A 17451-nucleotide genomic window follows, 5' to 3' on the forward strand; every position below is an offset into this window, starting at 1 on the left:
CAAATCTGTGCAGGTTGCAGTGTAAAAAAAAATATAGAAAAATAAATAAATTATTTAAAAAAATGGCGTGGGGTCCCCCCAAGGCCATAACCAGCCCCAGGCTCAAAGAGCTGCTCCTGGCTTTAAACAATCATGGAACCAAACAAGTAGGGTTTCCCTGTATTTCTTAAAACCAGGCCCAAAGGCCAGTCCTGGTTCCTAATATAAGGGGCACAAAGGAGTAGGGGTCCCCCATATTTTGGGAACCAGCACCAGGCCCAACCAGCCAGCAGGGTAATGCTACAGCCAGGGGACACTGGTCCCGTGGCCAAAGCATTACCCCCTGACCGGTCAGCCTGAGCAGGGGGAGTGGGGACCCCCAATGAAGAAATCCCCCCTCCAGAACTTTCCTGCCCAGGCTGAAGCCTGGGGCTGTCCCAGGTATCCCTTAAGGTATAGTTAAATAAATACACAAACACACCAGATAAGTAAAACTTACATTATTAACTTACATACACAGCCCTTTCATACAGATTCATACGCTTCCCTATCTTGATAGTACATTGGTCTACTTCTCCGGTAGAAATCCACTGTGGGTACCTGTGGAGGGAAACCATACTTACATCCTCCTAGGCGTAGATCGCGTCCTCTTCGGTCCATGTAGGCATCCACTGTCTCGGCAAAATAACTACACACATTACCCAGAACGACCTGAGGAGAAGCCGCGGAATGTCTGTGTTAACATCCTGCAGCTCTTTCTCCAGTTGTTTTTCCTCCCACGGTTGTTCAAATCATCTAGCAGGTCTTGGCCTTGTTGAAAGGCAACTGCTTGACAAAGGAAGGCCGCACAAAGAGAATTGTGAGCAGCGGCTGAATCAGATGTGAATACTTCCAAGGAGTTCAACTGGTTCTCATGGTGGGCGACATCTGATTGGATCGAGGCAATTTCTGAACAAACTGTTTTGTGAAGCCTAGGTTCTAGCTGCTCAAAGTCCTGCTTCGTCGGCAATGAGCGGAGTAATTGCGATATTTGAAAGACACCTCCTGACTCCAAGACATGGGCTGGATCAAGGGAGTACTCTTCTGGCTGTGATGGAGAGCCTGAAGCAGGAGAGAGATTGGGAGTAGAAGGGACAGAGGCATCAGCAGTTGGTACTGTGCATGTCTGAGGCGGGAGAAACTGCTGCATATTTGACAGTGTTGAGGTAGACAAGTGCAGAGTAGAGTCGCCTTCTGAGACTTTCTCCCATCCATTTGGGAGGATTTCTTGCCTTTCACCATGAAAAAAGACCACACAGGAGCAATGACCACAGGTAAATGTAGAGTTATGTCTAGTAGTGAAATAGAGTGCAAAGCTGTCAATGCAGCCTTTGTCACATTCCCCCTAAAAAGCAGCAAGGTCAGCATCACGTAATTGTGGTGACATTTATAATTTAGAGTATCCAGACATTATACAGTCACAAAGTCGGAGCATCCAGGAAAGGGCAGAACAGACCAAAGTAAAATCGGAGGTGTGTAGGGTGCTGAGGATGGGAGAGGGAGAGGTGATGATCCCCTATGTTGTATAGATGAGGTGGTAGAGTATTATATTAGACTCTGGTGTCAATAAAGAAAGAGCTGTCTGTAGGGAATAAGCTCTGGAGAGGTACCTGTCTGGAGGTGCAGGAAGGATATGACCAGGGACCCGGATGAATCCTAGATGTCTAATTTTTGGTGTAGGCCACTGGGTGCATGCAGGTTTAACCCTGTGGGGGCTAATGTGTGTGATTTTTTTTTTCCCTGTGCGGACATTGTGGTTTTTTTCCACCTGTGTGGGCTATTGGTTTTTTCAATACAATGTGTGTGCGTCATATATATTCTATATATATATATATATATATATATATATATATATATATAAGGTACTTGTTTCCTAGCACGGCCACCACGATTTCTATTGTGGTGGTCGTGTCGGAAAAAATCGTGTCGGTCGCGTCGGGTGCATACCAAAACGCACACGGCGCGATGTACCCAATTTCTCCATAGGCTTCAATGTTAAATTATTTTAACATTGAAGCCTATGGAGAAATCGGGTCCATCGTGTCCATAGGCTTCAATGTTAAATTTTTTTAACATTGAAACTGAGTCTATTTAACATAGTAAAAAATGGTAAAAGGGCCAATATGGGCCATTTCTCATTGGGTATGGCCCCGTCATGTGTGTAAAAAATAATGGCCCCCATTGTGCCGCCACCCCCACGATTGACGCGAACCCGAAGCGTGGCGAGCGCAGCGAGCCCGCGAGGGGCGGCGGTGCGCGTCCTCCGACCTTTTCATTCCCCTACTATCCACGTCGGCGTGGAGTTGAGAATAGATTAGTGTGGCGAGCGCAGTGAGCCACCGAGCCCGAAGCGTGGCGAGCGCAGCGAGCCCCACGAGTGGACGCTGATACCTTCACAGATCCCTGCGTCCCCTCGCGGGCTTCACAGGTATCAGCGTCCCCTCGCGGGGCTCGCCACGCTTCGGGCTCGGTGGCTCGCTGCGCTCGCCACACTAATCTATTCTCAACTCCACGCCGACGTGGATAGTAGGGGAATGAAAAGGTCGGAGGACGCGCACCGCCGCCCCTCGCGGGCTCGCTGCGCTCACCACGCTTTGGGTTCGCGTTAATCGTGGGGGTGGCGGCCACAATGGGGGGCCATTATTTTTTACACACATGACGGGGCCATAGCCAATGAGAAATGGCCCTTATTCGGCCTTTTCCCATTTTTTACTATGTTAAATGGACTCAGTTTCAATGTTAAAATAATTTAACATTGAAGCCTATGGACAAATCGGGTCCATCGCATAGGCTTCAATGTTAAATATTTTAACATTGAAGCCTATGGGAAAATCGTGGGCATCGCGTCGCATCGTGTGCCTTAAAGTTAAGGCACACGATGCCCGCGATTGTGGCCGTGATAAGAAACAAGTACCATATATAAGATATGTGCCGTGACATGAGCTTTTACCAGGTGCCATGGCTCCGCACTACGCCTCTGACTATAGGCTTCACATGTAACATTAGATCTCAAACCCCTCCTTCCCCCTATTCCCATGGGCTTTAGATTTCCATGTGGTAAGAAATCACCCAAAGTGGCTTTAACCCGTACTTCCCAATGGTAAGAAATCACCCAGTGGCATCGTCCCCTTACCCATAGTTTCCATAGGTCCCTTTGCTTATATTAATATGGACACCAGTTATGCAACAAGAGATAATGAGTTTTCTTAAGACATCAAACAGGTTCTATGTTAACTTAATTTTATTCATTTAGCATAATATTTTATAGGTTTGATAACGGCTAAAGTTACATGCCAGCAAATACTACTGCAGAGGCAGATTGGAATTTAAACATACACACACACACACCGTACATACAGTGTATATTGATTTACAAGCGATACACTGTATAATCTATGATCTCTGGAGATGTGAGACCTTCCTCCTCCACTCTATTTTTCTGACAGGCTGTTGTATGTGTAAAATATGGTGGAGGAGTCTTCAAAAGATGGTGACCTTGAATAAGAGATGTATCATACTGTCTCTGTATTTACATTAAGATGTGAACAAAGACTGCAAAATGGATAGAAAGCAGAGTTTCCCCTGCACACTGTACTAAAAGAAACCCTTAAAGGGTGTACTGACTGGAGAAAGTGATGGAGCTTTCCAATAGCAGCATTTATGAAAACATAAATGTATCACACTCCTTTTTATACTTAGGGCAGTATTCAATGAGAAAAATTTGCCGTGTTTTATGGCGAGTTTGTGCTTTTCTCACGTTGGACGGAGACTTTTGCTCTCAAAAAGCGAGCAACCCTATTCAATGTGCACTTCTCGCCGTCTTTCTGAGTGATTTTCGCCGTGTCTCTCCGTGTAGCAATTCTCCATCTTTTCATGGAGAAGTGGAATGTGAACTTTTTAAATAAAAGGTTTTTTGTTTTAATTTTGGTGTCAAAAAATCAGGAATTTTATTCTGTGAAGGGGCATGTTATTTTTATTCATGTGCTTATAGCACATGAATATATATTTTAATTAAAAAAAATATATATATATTTTTTTTTTACTCAGAGCTGCCAGCAGGGGGCCGGGTGCCGAGCCGCTCATTAGATATTCATATATTCACTGCACCCGATCATTACATATGCATGATACCCGGTCCCCTGCTGGCTCTGGGGGGGGGGGGGCAGCTTGTGCTGCCTGGGTCCCGAGGAGCCCACCTCCCCCCACATACGTTCTGGGGCAGGCAGGGAGACTTCAATATCCCTGCCTGCCACCGTCCCACGGCTCCCTGCCGCGGACGCTCGTCCGCTGCAGGGGTTAAGATTCGCCGCGAGGGGCTACTCGCCCCTCCAACATTGAATACAAAGAGAGCGAGTGGCAGCCAGCCCTCCGGAACACAGCGAGTGTGCAGCGAATCCTAAACAGGATTCGCTGCACACGGCGAGATTTCTCATTGAATACTGCCCTCAATATAGGTCATCCCTAACCTGAAGAATAGCAGTGCAAAGTGAAATTGGTTCTGGGGGTCTGTTTTGTGGTTATCTCATTTCTTCAGCAGATTTGATCACAGTCTTTGTTGTGAAGGTATTTACTTACAAAACAGTATGTGACCTTTAATTTGGCATCAGGTATAATTTGTTGGCTATTTATGCAATCAACATGTTGTGCTTCTGTTGTGTTCTATCACGTGAAGCAACGTTCCTAGGTACAGGCCTAAATGTCTTGTTTCTCTGGTTAACAATTAAAGTAGAATATATTACCACTAATACATAAAATAATTGATGTGCTGAGGCACTTGTTTACAAGAAGAAGTAACCATACACAGATCGCAACATCAAATGTAAAGTAGAATTTGCATCTTAGTAAATTTCCCCTTAAGTGTTTTTCCCCAGCGTGTATGCACAGCAATGATTGCTAAAATCGCTGGGATGAAAATCGCTCAGTGCATACTGTGCGTGTGCTGTGAATGGCTTTCCACAGCAGGACTCTAGAAAGCCGTTCGGTCTGCTGGTAATACAAATAACTAGACAATGATAATACAAATGACAGTGGACAGGCACCCCTGTCTTTAATACAATGTATAAATGGTCAGTGTCAATGACCTTTCTGAGACCTGCAGCAAATGGGGGGGGGCAGGTTGCCACTTGCCCCCCAGGCGTGTATACGTTTAGGCATTTGGTGCCACAACCAGGAAGAGGGGCTGGCCAACATTCTGTTGTGCCTCCCAGCCACTAGCTATGCCCTGGCTATACACCATTCTACTGCTGGCCCAGGTACTGTCAGTGTCTGTGGTCACATTACGGTATAACTGCTGAGCCATCCACCAATCACCATCGTAGGAGTATCTAAGTACCAATTGGTGGATGAATGGTGCGATCTTCTAATCGGATTAAATGATACTGTGAGCATGCTGTCACTGAAAGGGAGTGCGTTACTGCAGCACAGGAGGTTTTCTCTTTCAATGGTCCTGGTGACACAGCTCAACACTGGGGATGTAGGAGGGTCCGAAGGAGCCAGGCACCTATCCTAAAGCTTTTAGAGGGTAGGCTCCTCCCCTACTGCATCCCGGACTCTTCAGTTCGTGTTAGGTGCCCACTGGAGTGGGTGCTATTCTAAAGGGCTGCCGGAGCAGCCGAAGGAGTAGAGTTAGTTAGGGTTTTTCATTATTTTATTAACTTTTACACTAGCTAGGTAGGCACAGTGTGAGGATTCTCATTAGTGAATCCTCACACTGCTAGCGCAGCAGGAGCTGACAGAAGCGCGTCCTGTCAGCTCACTGTGCACAAGGGAGACGCTGTCTGGCCTCCCTGTGCAGCGCTTACAGCTTCTTTTATGAAGCTGCCTGGGCTCCGGAGCGCTCTGAAACCGGCTTTACGCTAGGTGGGGATCATGGGGGACAGGCGCTCCGTGATGGCGGCGGCCATATTCTGCGGAGCTTACACACTGAGCTCCTGTTATGAGAGGACAGCAGTGTGTTACAGGCATGTTCCAAGTGGTCCCCATCCGAGGGGGAGATACTGGAACTAGGAGATCCTACTAAGGGAGCGGCTGTCTGGGGGTGGTTGGCGCCAAAAGTCACGGACCCCGCAGCAGCAGGGACTTGGTCTCTTCCCTCACTCTGTTTTGGCGCCATTCGAAACACTTGCAGCGGAGCTGAGCTGGCTTACAGATCCTGACAGAGTGTTTGGATTTCCTGGGCATCGTTTCCCCGCATCTGAAACCGACAGACAGATAAGTGGCTGGGTGCATTGACTCTGTATAAGCGCTGTTGTACATTGTATGCACTGTGTGGTTACTTTACATCATGTCTGAGCAACAAGCTGTGGTTTTGGGGGAGGGAGCCCTTAATACACTGAGAGCTTGTAATGTTTGTACACAAAAATTTGTACCTGAGCAGATGGCCAAGGGGGGTTTGTTTATTGCTTGCGCTGCTGTGAGACCCATGGGGAGTGAACCCCAGAGGGCAGAGCAGATTGAACCCGCGTGGGCTAGTGCCCTGGGCAGGTCGGTTAATGCTTTAGTGCAATTGCTGGACAGACAGGGTGATGCCTTGGTAGAATCTCAGAGACCTATGTCATCATCTCAGCAGTCCTCTGGCTCCTTGCCTCTTACCCAGGCAGATCCTGCCTTCATACAGGTGATGCAGGATACTGCAAAGGGGATCAACAGGTTTAGTGACTTGCTAGACAAAATTGATGTTGATGCTGTAGGGACCCCTAAAAGGTCTTACTCGGTGCCTTTATTGGTAGATGAAGAGGAAGGAGCATATGCAGACATTCCCTGGGAGCAGGGTGATGATTCTGAAGATTCCTCAGCCACAGGAGTGGAGGATTTGATTACAGCTGTTAAACAGGCTTTAAAACTTTCAGTGGAGGATAAAACTCCTGCTAAAGGTCTATTTAAACGGCAGCATAAGGAAGCTGTTACTTTTCCTTCTGATGAAGGTTTACAAGAATTGTTGGAAGGGGCTTGGAAAACCCCTGATAAAAGGTTGCAGATGCCAAAGAGATTCTTAAGTCTGTACCCCATGCCAGAGTCTCATGCGGAGCTCTGGGAAAAAGTGCCAGTAGTTGATGCTTCTGTGGCGCGTCTGTCAAAAGCTACTGTATTACCAGTGCAAGGGGGCGCAGCTTTTAAGGATCCTGTGGACAAAAAGCTGGAGGGTAATCTCAAAGCTATATTTGAAGGGGTGGGATTCACCCTACGTCCCCTTATTGCTTCAGCCTGGGTCTCTAAGGCCATGATTGAGTGGGCCAATGATTTATGCACCATTTTACATGCTGATCCTTGTGTGTTGTTGCTGGCGGAGAAGCTTAAGGCAGCTGCAGAGTATGTGTTGGAAGCGGAAGAGGAAGCTCTGAAAATGGCGACCAGAGTTTCCACAGTGTCTGTCAATGCCAGGAGAGTACTCTGGCTTAAGGCCTGGGAGGCAGATAATGAGTCTAAGAAGGCCTTAGAAACATTAGCTTTTAAAGGAAAGCTATTATTTGGATCTGAATTAGAAGAGATTATTAAGCAGGCCACGGGTGGCAAGAGTACCTTCCTGCCTGCCCCCGCAGCCAAGCAGACATCAAGATTTTCTGCTTTTAGGCCGTCCTTTCGGCCCTCCCCTAGAGGTGGTGCGTCCTTTTGAGGACAGTCATTTAGGGGAAAGTTTCAGTCCTCCAGGGGTAAGGCCCCAAAGTCAAAATTTGGTTCTTTTCACAAGAAACCTATCACCAAAGGAGAGGACAAACCCTCCGCATGACTGTCAGGGGATTTGCCAGGCAGTGATAAAGGTGGGGGGTCGTCTATCACAGTTCAAGGACGCCTGGGCTTCTCTAGACCAGGATTCCTGGGTGTTAGACATTATAACCCAGGGATACAGAATTCCCTTCAAAGGTCTTCCTCTGAGAAGATTCATTCCCACAGCTTTACCAAAGGAAGCTTGGCTCCGTACAGCTCTCTTAAGAGCAGCTCACTCTCTGTTAGAGAAGGGGGTGGTAATCCCGGTTCCCAGGGCAGAGTGGAAGAAAGGCTTTTATTCCACTCTGTTTCTGGTACCCAAACCAGACGGGTCTTTCAGACCAATACTGAATTTAAAGTCACTGAATGTCCATTTGTGGGTAGACCATTTCAAAATGGAGTCTCTACGGTCAGTGCTGCTAAGCCTGGACCAGGGAGAATTTTTGGCGTCCATGGATGTCCAGGACGCGTATCTTCATGTCCCTATACACCCAGAACATCAGGCCCTGTTGAGGTTTGCGATAGGAGACCTGCACTTACAGTTCCAGGCATTGCCCTTTGGTCTGGCCACAGCACCAAGGGTATTCACCAAAATAATATCTGTAATGGCGGCTGTGCTTTAGCGGAGGGGAATCACAGTGATAACTTATTTGGACGACCTGCTGTTCAAAGCAGAGTCAGCAGACAGGTTGCAGAGTCACTTGGCAGAAGCCATCAGTTTTTTGCAGGCTCACGGCTGACTGTTAAACTCACAAAAGTCTCAGTTGGTGCCGTCACAGAGACTCCAATTCTTGGGAGTCATTCTGGATACCCATCTACATCGGGTATTTTTACCGGAGGCAAAGGCCAGGGATCTGGTTGCCTTCGTCCAGGAGATTCTCAGCTCTCGGAGCACATCAGTGTGGAGGTGCCTCAAGCTGCTGGGGAAGATGGTGGCGTCTTTCGAGACGCTGCAGTTTGCCAGGTTCCACTCTCGGGTGTTCCAGTGGAACATTTTGACGGCTTGGTCAGGAAACACACAGACCATGAAGTCAGAACAGATAGTGCTGTCTTCGGAAACTCGAGCCTCCCTGAAATGGTGGACAGACGTGGATTCCCTTCAGTGGGGTCGGTCACTGCAGTCCTGGAGCTGGCTGGTAGTAACTACCGACGCCAGTCTCAGGGGCTGGGGGGCAGTAGTCTTGGACCTGCGGCTGCAGGGTTTGTGGACGCCAGAGGAGTCTGCTCTACCGATCAACATCTTGGAACTGAGAGCTGTCTGGAAGGTGATTTCTCTGGCGGGAGACAGGCTACAGAGACTCCCTTTAAGGATTCAGACCGACAACGCCACAGCTGTGGCGTATCTGAATCACCAGGGAGGCACACGCAGCAAACTGGCCATGTGGGAGGTGTCCAGAATCCTCCTGTGGGCGGAACAGAATGTTCCAGCAGTATCAGCTATATTCATACCAGGAGTGGAGAATATAGAGGCCGACTTCCTGAGCAGGGAGGAGCTGAAGGAAGGGGAATGGAGCCTAAATCCTCTAATATTTCATCAGATTACCTTGAAGTGGGGAACTCCGGATGTGGACCTGATGGCATCCAGGTTCAACCATCAGGTGCCCACATTTTATGCCAGGACAAGGGATCCACTGGCAGAAGCAGTGGATGCCATGACTATCCCCTGGGAGGGGAATCTTCTTTATGTTTTTCCGCCAGTTACAATGCTGGCGAGAGTGTTGAAAAGGATACAGGCCCAGGCAATCCCAGTGATCTTAGTGGCCCCAGATTGGCCAAGGAGGTCCTGGTACTCGAGGCTTTAGAGATTGTCTGTGGACTCGTGGCGTCTACCTCTGAGGTCAAACCTTCTAAGACAAGGACCGCTCAATCATCTGGATTCAGCTTGATTAAATTTGACGGCCTGGCTGTTGAGACCGCCATTCTAAGGAATAAAGGATTCTCAGAGGCAGTGGTTAACACCATGATAAAAGCCAGAAAGTCAGTGTCTTCGGCAAATTATTATAGGGTCTGGAAGACCTATATTCGATGGTGTGAGAGACGGAAGTCACATACATCACGTTTTAAATTGACAAAAATTATGGAATTTTTGCAGGATGGTTTTTCATCTGGGTTAAGCCTTCAATCTCTAAAGGTGCAGATCTCGGCCTTGTCCATTTACTTCCAGAAAAGGATTGCATTATTGCCGGAAGTACAGACCTTCCTACAGGGGGTGTCTCGGTTGAAACCTCCCTACAAACAACCAGTAGCACCTTGGGACTTATCGCTGGTTTTGGAATGCCTTCAGAAGGCACCTTTTGAACCATTAAGGTCGGCTGACCTTAAGTTTCTTACTTGGAAATTGGTATTTTTGTTGGCAGTGGCATCAGCGAAGAGGGTTTCAGAGTTGGGAGCATTGTCATGCAAGTCTCCCTTCCTGATATTTCACGATGATAGGGCGGTTCTTCGGACGGTACCCCAGTTTTTACCTAAAGTAGTCTCTGCTTTCCATCTAAATCAGGAGATAGTTCTGCCTGTGTTTCAACCCCCAGAGGGTTCTAGAAAAAGGGACAAATTGAGGAATTTGGATGTTGTGCGTGCCTTACGCATTTATGTGGACAGAGTTAAGAGTGTCAGAAAGACTGATACCTTGTTAGTGTTGTATGACATACACAAAATTGGTTGGCCTGCATCTAAGCAGACCATTGCTAGGTGGTTGCGCTCTGTTATAGCGTTTGCATACACTAAAGTTGGTGGGCCTGTTCCGGCCAGGATTAATGCGCATACCACCAGGTCGGTTGCCACCTCTTGGGCGGTTCGACATGGGGCAACAGCTGAGCAGGTTTGCAGGGCTGCCACTTGGTCATCTGTTCATACTTTTGCCAAATTCTATAGGTTCCATGAGTTCGCGTCGGAGGACGCATCATTCGGGCGAGCAGTAATGAGAGCTGCAGACCTGAGCGTACCCACCCAAAGGACCGGCTCTGGAACGTCCCAGTGTTGAGCTGTGTCACCAGGACCATTGAAAGAGAAAAAGGGATTTTTGTAAGAACTTACCGTTCGAATCCCTTTCTCTGATATGGTCCTGGTGACACAGCGATCCCTCCCTTACGCTGAGTAAGTATGCCAGGTTCATGATGTTTCATGTTATTTGGTTAAAAGTTATTGTTGAAGAATGTGCATATAATATGTGCAGGCGTTTGTACTGAGTTAATGTATTCCAGTGGCTTTGAAAGATTGAACTGAAGAGTCCGGGATGCAGTAGGGGAGGAGCCTACCCTCTAAAAGCTTTAGGATAGGTGCCTGGCTCCTTCGGACCCTCCTACATCCCCAGTGTTGAGCTGTGTCACCAGGACCATATCAGAGAAAGGGATTTGAACGGTAAGTTCTTACAAAAATCCCTTTTTCACTGCCCACAAGAGGGAGAAGACAGGACTGACGGCGGCTCTGCTGTGTCAGATGCCTACTCAGCAGCCCACGGGATGGCTCTGGGCGCATGTCTTCATATCATGTAGGCTGGATTTAATATTGGGATCCCATATAGGCTCTTTTAAAAAAATATTATTAACAGGGGAGGATCAGCATGTGCGATGTATGTAGAATATGGGTATGGAGGGTAGAATATGGGATCTGTATCTAGGATATAGGGGTGATGGATGTCAGGCATTGGAGGGCAATGTATGTATGATAATGGGGGAGCTGTATGTAGGGTAGTAGGAGAAATATATGTAGAGCAGTAAGCGAGGGAGATATATATATATATATATATATATATATATATACATATGGATGACAGGAGGTGGGGATGCCAGCTTTTAGGAATCCGACGCCAGCATCTCCATTCAGGGAAATCTGACAGGGGTCAGGTAGATATACCTGACCCCTGCCAATCAGAACTTGCGTACCGGAAGCCGGAGTCCTGCGTTGAATACGCCTGGGCTCCGGGACCTGCTTTGTTCAGAGTACTGAGTGCAGCGCAGCGGAGGCAGTTGGAGGGGGTTTGCAATGGGCAAAATGAGTTTTCCGGCCCTTCCACCCACCTATTGGCGGCCGTGCTCATGAGCTGGCCGAGGGTGAGACAGTCAGCAGTGCATTGAATGAAAAACCAGGGTGGGATCCCTCTTCATAGTACCTGATTCTGAGTTGCGTTGTGTCTTTTACCATACCTCCCAATATGACTCTCTCCAGGAGGGACAGAATGCTCTGTTCCTGGACTTCCCTCTCAAGGTATGATAACCATCGCCGGTGTTGACACACCTTTCTTATCACTTTACCTGTTTAGAACAGGTGATGGCAATAATAAATTAAGGGGGCAGTCCAGGAACAGATAAATGTGTTCTTCCTGGAATGGGTCCTGTTGGGAGGTATGCTTTTACTGCAGTTGTATCTGTGACTTTATACTAATTCCATTACAATTCCTTTCCCTGGTGTCATGGGTGGATTAAAGTTATAAAGTGGCTATGGAAATTTTCCAAATATTGACCCCCTTACATGCCCTCATTACCAGCCTGGCATCTTCTACCCTCAAACACACCCATGCCACTCTCTAAACAATAACACCAGCAGTTGTCACACGCTCCCCTCTCACAGGCAGCCCCACAGACATGTTGGCCAGTGGTGTAACTATAGCCCCGCAGCCCCCGCTGTGGCAGGAAGGCCAGAGCCGAATTTCCCATTAGGCACGTGAGGCACCGGCCTAGGGGTGGCACATGTTTGGGGGCGGCACTTGGATGCCTGTGATAGTAATGTCAGCCCAAAATGTACCAATAACTGCAAAATATCCACTGTACTGTACTATATTCCATCTTAAATAGAGTGTAAATGGATAGGACATGCAGATACTGCCCCTATAAACTGTCCTACTTAGTAAACATTATTGTTATGCCTAGGGGCGCCCTCATCCCTAAATCCGCCCCTGAGGAAGGCGCTGAGAGACTGTGGGCGCCGGTCTGTGGGGCTATAGTTACTACTAGTATGTGTCTGTCTGTGTGGCCGGGAGCAGGACATATCGGCAGCGCCCCCCCCCCCCCCCCCCCCCAGCCCAAATAAAGTTAAACACCTCCCGCCCAAGTAAAGTTAAACACCCCCCCTCCCAGGTCAAGTTAAACACCCCCCTTACCCCTCTGCATGCCGCCACCGCATTCAGGGTCCCGCAGCGCAGATCTTCTCCCAGCTCCGTCTCCAGAAAAATAACTATAAGAAAATGGCTGCCCCCTAATAGCAGACAGTTTTTAAGGATGCTAGAGGAGACCCGCGCCTCCTCTAGCATCCCAAAAAAACTGTCTGCTGTATGGGGGCAGCCATTTTCTGAATGCGGCGGCGGCATGCAGGTGTAAGGGGGGGGGTGTTTGACTTCACTTGGGAGGGGGGGGGGCGCAAATATTCTAGTTACGCCACTGGTGTTGGCCCATCTTGCCTGTGGCTTTTATTTCCTATCCACCCCTCTATAAGTTGTACAAAATCTTTCTAAAAACATCTAATGGGGCACTTTCAGCCCATTGTCTAAACAATCTGACTATAGCCCCTAGTGCCACCATCAGGCTAAGAAATGTCCAACTCCCAGTGAGAGCTCCATATCTACCTCACAGTTGATACCATAGCTCATAGGCTACAGGAGCAAATGCCATCTGAAAATGGTGTTAACCATCAGGAATAAGCTTCATGATTAAATGATCTAGACCTCACTATTCATTAAATATAATGGGTAATGTGGTATTTAGTGTTAATTTGTTGCTTCACTGCTATGATGTTTCTTATGGGGCGTACACACGGAGCGAGGTGAGCTCAGTAACATTGCTCAGCACACAGGGATGCACCAGTGATGTGTGCTGAGTGATCTGGCAGGGCCAGTGTTCTCCGGTGAGAACACTGATCTCACTAGATTGATACTGCGCATCGCTATGGCCCCTACACACGGGGAGATTTTGTGTCATTTTCTAACGATCTGGACAAATCTAATCAGATCACTTAGAAAATGACCCAAAATCGCTTCGTGTGTAGGCCACATTAGTCACCTTTGAGTGAGTCACCTTGCAGACACAAACAACAACCGAAAATAACATGTCAAAATAACTAAAGAGTTAAACACATACAGAATTAAGCCTTCCAGCGTCAAGGGGTTTAGATGCCTTAATCACATTTCTAGATTGTATTCAATGAGGGCACCCTCCCTGCAGCCTGGTGCAGGTAATTATTAAACAGAACAATGCCACTAGCCAGCACACACAGGGGGGCTGGAGTCATGGAATGTACTCAGGAGGTGAATGTAGCAGCAGGGACTGGATTTGTGTGGACAGGGCTTGTTGTACAGCCACAAACCCTGTGGAAATCTTGTTTTCAAAACATCCAGAGCACAACTTTCCTCAGCCTGTGGTGTCTGTGATGCTAAATTCCATGACAGAAGTGTGTCTCTAACCGAGGAATATCATGCAGAGCAAAGCAGGCTGGGTGGTGATAGAAGTCATCTCAAGGTTCCTAGGGGTAGCTACAACTGCAGGTAAGTGTCACATGTTTGCCTTGTTCTCACATGTACTTAGTGGCAAGGTGTAATCACTAAAGGTTGTGGTATAGAAATGAGAGTGAATGTTTTTAGCACACTTTCACATTGAATGAAAGTTCTCTGGTCCTGATAAGTCTCCTGGTAGGTCTAGAATGTGTCCAATACATGTTGTAGCTCCTTCTAGCCCCAAACATCAGCAATACAATGGGGCCATTTGGAGATTTGCAGATGATTGTAGAAATAAACCTGCACTGTATGGGTTTAGAAATCACAGATTATAAACAAAAAGTGACTGCAAACGGCAAATCTGGTCGGTTTTAACTTATAAGTTGGGGCCATAGATTGCTAGTATATGGTAATAATCAGCATATTTGCAGACCTTTCAAGATTGGCAAATCTGTATTTGCTGAATACTGTATGATCTGCAAATCACTGAAAACTATCTGTAGTGTATGGGCGCAAATCTTGCAATCATGGGTGAAATTGCAAAATCTTCAAATCATGGATTGCAGATTCCAGGTTTACAGTAAAGGCCCCCATACACTAGTGCAACTTCTGGGCTTGAAGTCGCATGCAATGTCCCTCAAACTCAATGGCATTATCGTGTTCGATGTGCCGCATGCAGACCTATTGCATACACTGTATCGTATGTGATCCCGTCATGGCCGTGGGATCTGAGAATGGTTATGGCAGCCATAGCGATCTCCGGCTCCGATGTGATGCGCACGTGGCCGCGCATCATATCGGAATCGGAGGTAAAACACATGTGATATGACACCTGATTTTTTGGCCCGATGCGTCAGAATCTGGTGAAAAGAGCACAAATCGCACTAATGAAGGTTTCCCTTCTGTTAGGGCAGACATATTAACCTTTTTTTTTACTAGTTAAAGTTAAGGTGCATACACACTGTACAATTTTTTTGACCAATTTCGGCCATTATAAACGAAAATATCTTTCAGTGCATTTGCGAAGAACGACAAATGATGATGTGCATACCCACCAGTTGTTCATCCAGGTTGGTCGTCAACTGTGCATGCAGCTCAATTTGGATATCTGTCAAAAAGAGCCCATAAACTGTTGCTAGATCTTTCGTCTGTCGTCAATATCTTTTGTCCAGTACACTGGGTTCAAGGGAAATGTCTTTCAACCAAATTGGTCCAAAAAATTGTATAGTGTGTATGCCCCTTTATTGTTGTGCGTTTGTTCTACTTGTTATTTATTGTAATTAAATTAATCTGAATCGTAATACAAAATGAAAAATGCAAAGCTTTTCAGAGACAAAAGCTGGAGTTAAGCATTAGCATTTCTGATAAGTTAAGCATTAGCATGTCACTTGCATTAACCATTTTGAATAAAAACACACATTTTTGATATAATAGGCTTTTTTTAAGAAGTCAAGGAATAATACAATAATTTTTTTTACTTATTTAAAAAAAAAAAAACATTTGGTTTTAAACCAGGCATGTCCAACGTTGGCCCTCCAGATGTTGTGAAACTAGACATCCCAGCATGCCTTGCCACAGTTTTGCGATTAGAGAATGCTAAAACTATTGCAAAGCATGCTGGGATGTGTAGTTTCAAAACATCTGGAGGGCCAACGTTGGACATGCCTGGTTTAAAACATGGTTTAAACCAGCCCACCCTGTAAAAAAGAGTGTTTTCACGCCCTTTTATCATTATTTTTGGATTGCGATAAATCTGCTCCTTTTATTTCTCGAAATATGGGTTTTTGGGGTATCCAGCAATATGCTGGTACACCTAGGTGGCGCTGCTTAGCCAAAAATAATTTACCCAGTCAGATGTCTGAATTAGATAGTATACATTTATTAAAAAACATAATTTCATAAATTAAAAAAGATTTCATATACAAACATGACATACAACATACAACATGTAACAATTGCTATCTTAGGCAAAGCTGGGTATGGTTTTAAAAGTCTATGTAGACAGAGGCTTAGGTTGGAAAATGGGTGTTCATTATAACACAGAGGCTTTTTTCATCATTATAGAGGCTATTATAGTTACCAGTCCATATGGCCATGTGCTTTGAATGTAATCTTTGCAGGGTTAGCTGTAAGGTCACAACTGGACTTCCTCCCTTTATCTGAGCCGAGTTGGAATTATTTGTAATCCTTATGGATGGTCTACCTCTTTGCAGAGGGACCGGCTCCAGGTGGTGTCCGTCCAGTTGATGAATCTGCTTGTATATTAAATTTTAGGGCTGAATACCACTGCAGCAGCGGCACTGGGCTGTTTTCCGGGCTTGACGCTTGGCTCCCAATACGCGTTTCTCCGCCTAATGTTATCTCAGCGGCTTTATCAGCTGGTGAAGCCGCTGAGATAACATTAGGCGGGCCAAATTATCCTATGGAAAAATCGGGTCAATTGAGGCATTGAACAGGAAAATCGGGTCAATTGAGACATTTAACATTGTTCCCTATGGGAAATCGCAGGCATCGCGTCGGTCGCGTCGCACCAGATTTTTTAGTGCATTCAATGCCCGCGATGGCCGCGATGGGCAACGTGATAAGTAAAGAGTACCCATGTTTGTATATGAAATATTTTTTAATTGATGAAATTATGTTTTTTAATAAATGTATACTATCTAATCCAGACATCTGACTGGGTAAATTATTTTTGGCTAAACAGCGCCACCTAGGTGTACCAGCATATTGCTGGATACCCCAAAAATCCATATTTCTTGATCCATAAGAGGTACACAATTCCTCTGAATAGGAGGCTACAGCTTGGCTAAAAAGGTTATCATCCTCATATATCTGTAGGAAAACCAGCGCTCTTGTAGTGACCCTAGTGGTCACAAAAGTATTGTTCCTTTTATTTCTCAACTGTGTAAAAATCAATTCACAATGAGCCACTAGAACAAAATGGCTGTAATTGGCATACCACATGATTGTGATCAGTATTGGTGACCAATAAAGTAAAATGTAAATATTTATTTTCATTTTCTATTAATTGTATCTGTGGCAGGATTGATAAAGCTTTGTGTGAAGTGTCATTGTGTAAAGTATAGGGCACATTTGTTAAACACCGTATAATGTACACTAAAAGATAAGCAAGAACATGAGATAAATGGTTTTGTTCAAAAGTCCTTTCATCTTTATATGAAAAACAGGGCCAAGTACTAATTTTAGGAAAATTGGTTCATTGTGACGGAAGAGCTAGGACCATGTGCTCCCTTTCATAGACAGGGCCACAATTATGAATGAAATGTTCCCAGATTATTTACTTGTTT

At 46.2% G+C, this 17451-nt stretch overlaps 1 protein-coding gene across 1 annotated transcript in view; it reads left to right on the forward strand.

Moving 5' to 3' along the window:
• The first annotated feature begins 13962 nt into the window (after positions 1-13962).
• The window catches only part of TMEM72 (transmembrane protein 72), a 91454-nt gene continuing 87965 nt past the window's right edge, over positions 13963-17451 (forward strand). The window contains exon 1 of the mRNA XM_083145380.1: positions 13963-14194. Within this exon, the coding sequence (XP_083001506.1) occupies positions 14125-14194 (70 nt within the window). The 5' untranslated portion in view covers positions 13963-14124. The remainder of the gene's footprint in view (positions 14195-17451) is intronic.

This window comes from Crinia signifera, chromosome 6, assembly GCF_055691185.1.
Source record: "Crinia signifera chromosome 6, ASM5569118v1, whole genome shotgun sequence".
Taxonomy (NCBI): Eukaryota; Metazoa; Chordata; class Amphibia; order Anura; family Myobatrachidae; genus Crinia; species Crinia signifera.